At 33.3% G+C, this 9,644-nt stretch overlaps 1 protein-coding gene across 1 annotated transcript in view; it reads right to left on the bottom strand.

Annotated features, from left to right (window-relative positions):
- Nucleotides 1-6,352: 6,352 nt before the first annotated feature.
- Nucleotides 6,353-9,644, bottom strand: part of LOC119576752 (solute carrier family 35 member F5-like) — a 14,123-nt gene continuing 10,831 nt past the window's right edge. The window contains 4 exon segments of the mRNA XM_037924394.1: nucleotides 6,353-6,876; nucleotides 7,038-7,283; nucleotides 7,700-7,859; nucleotides 8,120-8,276. Of these exon segments, the coding sequence (XP_037780322.1) occupies nucleotides 6,696-6,876; nucleotides 7,038-7,283; nucleotides 7,700-7,859; nucleotides 8,120-8,276 (744 nt within the window). The 3' untranslated portion in view covers nucleotides 6,353-6,695.

The following is a 9,644-nucleotide window of genomic DNA, read 5'->3' as shown; positions in this document are numbered from 1 at the left end:
GAATGACAGAAGATTAGAGACTTCCATTGACAAAAGTGATTTTTGCCTAGTAATGAAAGTATGATGATAAAAATAGATGAAGATATTGTGTACATTACGTAATGTGCACAAGGAGACGATTTTTCCGTCAAGACATGCCTCTTATTAGGAAATATAACAATGATTCAAAATAGGATCTGTCATTCTGCAACAAAATTTAAGACAAAACATTTTTTCTTTACATTGCCACATAAAAAGATCTGGCCCAATTTCCATGGCAAATTACATATTTCGAAAGCAACACTCTACCGTATAGTTTATAATCAATTTTTGTTGAGGTTTAAATATTTAATCTATGAAAAACTAAATTCAATACATTACATGATTTGCAATTGCTCTTCTTTATTTTCATCAGGGAAACATATAACAAAAGGAAAGACTAGTACAATTCTTATATTGAAGATTTGATTGTCCTAAGTGCTTCTTTAGAGAAATTATGAAAAAATATGCAAAAATTCAGGCAATACATAAATATTTACAGAACGAAAACTTTTCCATCAAAATAATGCCTTATAGAGTACTTCCTATCAAACTGTGAATCGATATGAACCTTAGTTTCTCTTTCAAAGATTTACTTTTTGATTAGTAAAAATAATATTCCATTTTCTGAGCTTAAACAAGCTTATCTTTTTTTAGCTTTAACATCATCCGTTATAGTATATGAAAATATATGTATATATAATATATTTTATATTTATATAATAATATATCTATATATATATAATATAATATATAGATATATATATTTATATCTATCACATATGTATATGTATAAGATATAAATGAAATGTGTATATATTTTCTGTGTATATATACATATATACATATACATAACAATATATATACATATACATATATAATATATATACATATATACATACACATATACATATACATAATACATATATATATACATATACATATAATATATACATATATATATAAATACATATACATATAAATATATATATATAATATATATATATTCGATATATATATTCATATATACATTTATATATATATATATATATATATATATATATATATATATATATATATACATACATATAAATATATATATATAATCTTTAGTCATAAAAGCAAAAACTCTTCAGAATGTATTGAAATGTGCAAAGACTGATGGCCACATGAAAGAAACAACTGACCCAATATTTGGATGATCTAACAGGAAAATAAAAATGATGCACACTTGCGATCGACCAAGATCGCATCTCTAAACTTATCTTTCAGGTGAGTAAAAATGGGCCTCAAAACTTTTCATTGGCACTGTTGTAAATTATTAAGAGTAGTAATGTGTTTCTCTTTTCTATCCCTCTCTGCTCTTTTCAAGTTATTTTATGGCAGTAATATTCTATATGGCAAGGTGCATTTTTATAGAGGTGCAAATGGCTTATAGTCTATAAGAATCATCATATTGGCATTAGGCAAAAAAATAAAATAAAATATATGTGTTTAAGATTCCACTCACCCTTAAACTTTGGTAGAGCAGCATAATATCATCTTGGAAACACTTGCCAATCTAAAAGGCAACTTCCTTTGTTCAGGCTCAAAATAAGCTGCAACTATATTTGGGGACACATATTGGGGAAATATCACTCTTCCGACCAGAAGTGCTCCATCCAAGTGGCAAAAATATTATTCACTTCAAATGTTTCACTCCAGGAACATTAGATATGGCTGCAAATTATTCTCTTCTCAAAAAATAAATATATAAATAAAATAAGTTGGGGGATAAAATATGGGTTTGGTGAAAAAACAAACATATGTTCTAGGGCCTATTTACCTTACATCTATTCATCCCTTTGGTTTCCTGGGATGTACGATCCACAACTGACACAAACACTATTTTTCAAGAAAAGGTATTCATTCCATGCATGCAAAAAAATCTCTTATTATTGTACTTATTTGCCAGTGAAACTATGGAATCCAATGATCCAATTCATGACAAACAGAGAAATGGAAAACTGACAAATCTGACATTGGAATATTCATCCAAGAGGGCAAGTCAAAAGACCAGTGGCATGATTGGAGTGGTCGTATAAACTTGAAAATGGGATTGTGTTTGTCAAAAATACATATTATTTAGCTTGAAAATTCACAGCTTCAAGAATTTACTTGGGTTGTGATCAGTTTCAGATATTCTAAATTCCTGTCTTTGCATTCCATTTTCATTTGTCATTTAGATTACTTACATTATGGGTAATATCTTGCCTCATTAATAATGATATTATTATTGCCATATATGCAAACAATATTCCTATCGAAATTCCGACCCAACAATTAGCTACAGAATTTTGCTGTCAAATCAGTCATTAATAGTGTTAGCTCTGGAGAATTGTATGTTGAAATAATAGATTATGTATGAGTGCAGTATAGATCAGGTGGAGTGGTGAGAGTGAGAATGTGAGTGAGTGTGGTGATGATGAGTGGTGAGGGTGAAGTGAGTGAGTGATGAGTAGTGAGTATGAGTAGTGAGAGTGAGTACGTGAGAGTGAGAGTGAGTGAGTGATGTGATGAGTGGTGAGTGAGTGAGTGAGTGATGAGTGATGAGTGATGTGAGTGATGAGTGTGAGTGTGAGTGAGTGAGTGAGGGTAGTGAGGTGAGTGGTGGATGGGATGGTGATGGGGTGTGAGTGGAAGTGATGAGTGTGAGGTGAGTGTGAGTGTGAGGGAGGGGAGAGTGAGTGAGTGAGTGAGTGAGTGAGTGAGTGAGTGAGAGTGAGAGTGAGGTGAGAGAAGAAGAAGTGAGAGTGAGTGAGAGTGTTGGGGATGGGGATGGGGAGGGGGATGGGGGTGTGAGTAAGAGTGAGAGTAAGAGTGAGAATGAGAATGAGAGAGAGTGAGAGTGAGAGTGACAGTGGAAGTGCGAATGTGGGTGTGAGTATGAGTGTGAATGTATGAATGAGTATGTGTGTTCATGACTGTGAATGTGCAACAGTGTGTACGTGCACATGTGCAATGACACATTATATTATTGTAAATATAGCACTTGATTTCTAAATAAATCTCAGAGCTGACACACACAAATGCAAGCACACAAGTATCCACCTTTCCCTCTTCTGTTGTATAACATTGCACAACATAATCAAAATAACTAGGAACAACATTGTCATGGATTTGGACTAAAATAGTTTCCTGATATGGCAACCACTTCTACCTTAACTTTTTTCATATTTATTTGTTGAGTTTAAATATTTTGAAGTCTATGAAAAGAGTCAACTTATATACAGCTACAATGTAATTGTTGCAATTTTCTCTTCTTCTATTTTATCAACAGTGGAAACATATAAACAAAATTACAAAGGAAGAGCAAGTGAGGTAGGTACAACTTCTTGAATGGTCTGGAAAGTGATGCTACGCACCGTCACTCGTCCCATTTGACATAAAGTGTATTTTTTTTCTCTCAGTTCAATGAACCTAAGTCTATGACACTGATAAAAATTTCAGTCAGTCAGAAGATATTTCATGTGTGAGCCATATACAGTAAAATAATAATTGATGACAAGGGAAACGACAAAGAACTTTTTTCCCAGTCAAAACTAAAATGCCTCTCCTAAGATGTAGGAAAGTTATACATTCTTTGGATTCAAAAAAAACATGAGTGAATTTTCTTGTCATATCTGCATACGCTGAGAAAATTTTTACAGACAAAACATTTTTTCTCTTTACATTTGCCATTCAGTAAAGAAGAATTCTGGCTCTTTGCATCTGAATTTCCCCAACTGTAGCAAAATTTACGACTGATTTCATGAAAAGGGCGTATAACAGCTCTGCTATTTCATCTGTCCATTTAGGTTTAGAAAATAAAATCAATTTTTGTTAGATGGTTATAGGACAGTAACTACAATATCAATCCCCAAACTATCCAGCAACATCAGCATAAAGTATCAAATCACAAAAATTTTAGCACTGAACTTTGCAATTTGAAAACAAGAAATTAAAACTTTGTCTTAGTAAAATGATGTGTTCTTGCCCTATTGCTAAGGGGTGAAATCTATATATACAAAAAAGGAATAAGACTCTATGTATCAGATGTTATCTATATTAATTGCACAAGGAATATTTTGTGAATTTTGGTCTCTGGTAATGAGTGGCCTTTCTTATCAAGAGAGAAACATTAATGTAAATAAATTAATATGCACTAAAACTTCCCAAGGTGCAACTACATTAAAGTCATTCTTCCCAGCAAGTAAACTGTAATAACATTTTTCTCTGATCGGAATGTGGGGTGAGTGAATGGCCGACATTATTTACTTAGATGGCTTATACTGGTCCCTATCCTCTGCACAATCCTCTGTGAGATCGGATATTGAACCTTAAGTCTTCTTTCAAACTTACTGAACTAATTCACATATGTGACTGCAAATAGTGTTTAAATGAACATTTAATTTTTTCTGACTTTAGGGGTGAAAAGAACTGATATCACTTCCATTTTCTGAAGCATTAAAACAGCTTATCTAGCTTACATCATCTCATCTTATCAATTAAGTAAAAAGTAGAGCTGTATGTGAAGTGAGCTACTTATACAAGCTGCATCTTCATGCCTTTGTGCAGATAAAGCTCAGAAACAATCCTGAAATCACTTACTTTGCAAACTATATCATAGCCAATAACTTATTTAGTTAGTCTCTAATACCATCACAAAAGTAAGTTATTACTTTTACTACTTTTTGAACACTTATGTTAAGTGAAACCATTCAAACTGTATTTCATCTTAATCACTGATCTGTAATTAAACACATCATATGATGGAAGTACAAATGATAATCATTCTGATAACTAGTACAACATGGTTTCAAAAATTATGAAATTTTTCATAAATGACATTCTCAGATGCATCTCCAATATGAATGAAGATACAAGTAAATTTCAGGCAAGGTTTTATATTTATATTCTAGGTCTAAGTGCAACTTACCTACCAATCGCATCAGAAATAAAATATCGACACTGGTAATCCTTCCTCCTTATCGTTCATGTCCCTGTATCCATAAGTATTTGTGTTTTGTAATTTAAAAGCATTTATGTAAGAATATGAACAAATTCTTAAACTATTTACCATACCTTGTGGTATATAAGAGACACTAAAAAAATATCAGGGATGAGAACGTTAATAAAAAAGTGTGAAAATTGACCAGATTTAAAATCCTGGACACATATTTACCTTACTGATAACACAAGTGAAAATAGATAATATAAAAAGATACCTAAGCAGTTAAATTCAACAGCATATGACTGAAAAACTTCAAAATCAATATACATGTGGAAAATTCTATCCCTGCAACAAATCTAATATGAAATATAATAAAATAAACTTACAGAAAATTTTCTGTCAAGTTATTTGTTCAGTACAGATCACTTTAATGAACTAAGCACTAACCTGAAATGGACAGACAGTTTTAGCTTCAGCCAGGGCTAGGCTACTTTACGTTAACGAGTGCATTGTCGCCACAAGACATCACTATAAAATAAAAGGGGGTAGCTGCCTGGTATATACAATAAAGAGACAAGTGTTTCACTGTCTGCTGTGAATTAAATGGCTTTCCATTAATGTTTAAGGACTATTTTAAGATCTACACATTTTTGTTAAATTTGAATTACTGTCATATAAAAAACATCTATTCAAAAATTATCTAGATAATTAACAAGTGCACATCTTATTTACCACAAAATATAGTACTATAAAATCATGTCTTTTGAACTCATGTAATTATTTCACCTATTCTGAGGGCAAAATACTTTCTATAAGTGCGTTTCAGTGTGAATGTAAGAAAACGTGAGTGTCAATACAAAAGATATTGTAAGAATGCATGTTAGTGTTAGTGCAAGTTTGTTTGTTTTTTACCTGACAAGTTTATTGAGATAAACACTCATATCAAGAGGATGAAGTCACTCTGGTTATCCTTACCCCCATGAGTGTGAATGCAAGTGAGTGCATGTAAATTTCAGTGTGAGTGTATGAGTATGAGGGTATGAGTGTGAGTGTGAGTGTGAGTGTGAGTGTGAGTGTGAGTGTGAGTGTGAGTGTGAGTGTGCGTGCGAGTGTATGTGAGAGTGAGAATGTGAAAGTGATTGTGTGAGTTTATGTGTTTATATGTAAGGTAGCAAAATCATATATTCCATCTCACTTAAACAATCGAAGCTGATAATTAGGAACTTCTAAAAAAAATCAGTAACTTTCTGCCAACTTCTCCTTTCGACATTTCACTTTGTCTCATCCTCAAATTTCCTTACCAGACATCCAAATTTCCAAATTCAAGTCTCACGAAATGCTATTACCACCTCACACTTTCCATCCAGAATTACCACAATCATATTAGGAACTTCTTTCATAACATGTTCCTACCAAAGCAATTTTTTCTCTTCTTTTTCTTTTGATCTTTCCCTCCTCCCACCTCTTTCTATCAACAGCTATGAAAGCAGTCAAAGTAAAGAAAGATCATCTTATACTACCAGAGATCGAAATGGTATTCCCTTAAGTAAAAAACTTGTACCATATATTCTGTAAATGTAAGCATTACCATTCCCATTTCAACAAAGTGCAAGAGAAATCATAAAAGACTGTGTTCCGGTTCTCTCTTGAGAGAGAGAAGAATAGAAATGAATCTTACAGACCATTGGTTCTTTGATCCATACTATTATATAATGTTGTTAATCATTGTTGGCATAGAGTTGGAAGCTGAGGCGTTGTCGGTGATAACGATGGCATTGTTAATACCTGTGGTGTCCACTTCTTCCTCATCCTCCTCTTCTGCTTCATCCACACCAGTTTCATTCACTATCAAGCTTTCTCTTTCCAAGCCTTCTGTGTCCACCAAACTGAAAAGGAGAAAAACCATGAACAGTAGAGTACTGTGCAGCATATCAGATACTATAACTTAAGAAAAAATACTGGTATGAGCTGACTTTAAAATTCTCTTTTTAAGAATAATTTTATTGCAAAAAATTAGAATAACTGTGGAATACTCAGTCAAACATACCTATACATATGATTATTTCTAGAACATCTTCTGTTTATTTTTGTTATGCAATCCATGAGTGGATCCCAGTTTTCATAGTGCGTAAGCAGTGTGACTATGATGAACGACAACATCATTGGGATTGCACCGATGTAAAAGATGAGTGAATACTCAACATCTTTTACAAAGATGTCAACAACCATGGTGAGAGGAATGGTGAGACTCAGTGAGAGCGTTGCCATCAGGGAAGAGGTAAGGAAACATCCCCTGTAATATAAAATATCATTAGGAAATATGCAAAGCAAAATCACACTTCCATGTTGTTAAGAGGAGCTAACAATGAACGAAACAAGTTTACTTCCTACTGCATTTGCAAACTGTCACTTAAACTTTCAAATAAGTATATTTTGCTGATGGCATTTTTTTCAGTCATTTGAAACATTCACATATATCTTATAATTTTCATACTTGATCATCCTTGCCATAGCCACAAATCTGTGAGAACAAACAAACCGATATGATCTGTAATTATAGCACTCACCTTATTCAGTCTAACCTTTAAAAGTAAAATCTTCATTATCACTGCCACAGTAATTTCGAGAGAACACACATTTACCCATACAGTTTTGAATTACCTCATCCACATGTTCAATCTGAACACCCTAGAGTGAAGGCCCACTTACCACAGCCACAACAGTTCTGAGAGCACAGTCCCAATCAATCCATTGACAGACATGTAGAGAAGCTGCTCCTTGTTTGGTAACTGGAATGTTTCCCATCCTAAGACATCTAACAGAGGAAATCCCGGCCACAGAATTATGGTATTGAACAAGCCGACAAATCCTGAAATATGAATATTTTGAATCAACTGACTGGGAAGATCATAAAATACAGGATTTATCAATTTTTTCTCTGCCGTTATTATCTATACCCATCGGTAAAAAACATGCATGGGTGACAGCTTTGTTCAACAATTTATCTAGCATAAAAATTAAGTACTCAAATTATGATCTAAAATGATGATGTCTCACTTGAAAAAAAAAAAAATGAACACAAGAAAAGAACAAAAGAATAACAAAATAAATAAATAAACCACAACATACCAAAAAACATTGTAAAATCCATCCGGTCTTCAGTAGGAACCTTGCGCCTCAGGAAGACCATGTAGCAGGCATACAGCACAGCTCCGACCAAGGACCACACCACACCCACAGGCACAGTGGCTCCCTCAAGGCTGATGTCCTCCAAACTGACCAAGACCTGAAAAGGAAGGTCATGTTCAAGTTCATCCTAAAATAATTACAATGTATATAAAAATAATATCAATAATTTACATACAACCTCTAAACTTTAACACCTAGAAGATAACATCAATACAATACATACTATTGCAATTCATATGAGTATTATTATGATTTATCAAACCATATGACATTACTGCTTGTCTCATTATTACACAATAACACATTCTACCTAACCCTTAAAGGCACTGCTACATTATCACAGATGTTCTTCCCTCTTTAGTTCAAACTCAGTTACAAACTAACATAGCTAATGCATCAGCATTATAAATACCACAGCTTCCAATGGCTTGCTAGCATATTACTTTTACAAAAGGCATCAACAGTTCTGAATATAGTAAAAACCTTGTAAGATTTTATGGGTGTGTTTCAGTGCTAAAACAGATATTAATCCCTAAGGATCATAATATTTTTGTTCCCTAGCTGCAAAAAATTCTGAATTTTCAAATCTAACTGAGGTAAATTTTAGTTACACCTCAAGAGTTCACTTTTATACACCAGAAAATGTATATTCCATAGTCACATATCAAATACATAGTATCAACAGGACACACTGCTGAAGAAGTTACCCCTTGTATATGAATGAAAATGTTAACATAACACATACCAAGCAAAAAAATCTTTGTAAAACATGTAAAACAATTAAGCATGTATCTAGATGTATTTAAAAGCCATCTTGATGCATAAATAATAAGAACACTGTTACCAGTGAGTAACTGTTTGGAAGAAGTCATATGGGAATGAGAATGAATTAAAGAATGTTACATCTACAAACAATATATCAGTAATATATGAAATGGAATAAATGCATGTATTACATTAGATCCTACATACGTATACTGTTAAGTCATTCTTTACCAAATTTGTTTGAAGTACAATTATACACAGTCCAAAATCACCCATACCATAACAAATCAGTAAATGAGGCCTTGGGAAGCTAATAAGACTGGGTTGAATGGAATTGACCCTATATTTAGGTGATGAAGACAGTGATAAACTTTCCCCTAATGGCATGCAAGTTTGTATGATGCAACAACTATTTTCCAGAAATAGTAATGATATCCATTTACTTTCTCTGGTTATTAGATTACTGAGAGAGAGAGAAAGAGAGAGAGAGAGAGAGAGAGAGAGAGAGAGAGAGAGAGAGAGAGAGAGAGAGAGAGAGAGAGAGAGAGAGAGAGAGAGAGAGAGAGAGAGAGAGAGAGAGAGAGAGAGAGAGAGAGAGAGAGAGAGAGAGAGAGAGAGAGAGAGAGAGATTTCTCTTACAATGGCTGCAGTTCACCCATCTAAAGCTGACAAGAAGTTTGTTCCTCATCATGTGGTAAGT

Source organism: Penaeus monodon, chromosome 9, assembly GCF_015228065.2.
Source record: "Penaeus monodon isolate SGIC_2016 chromosome 9, NSTDA_Pmon_1, whole genome shotgun sequence".
NCBI lineage: Eukaryota > Metazoa > Arthropoda > Malacostraca > Decapoda > Penaeidae > Penaeus > Penaeus monodon.
This window is presented reverse-complemented; position numbering and strand designations above follow the sequence as displayed.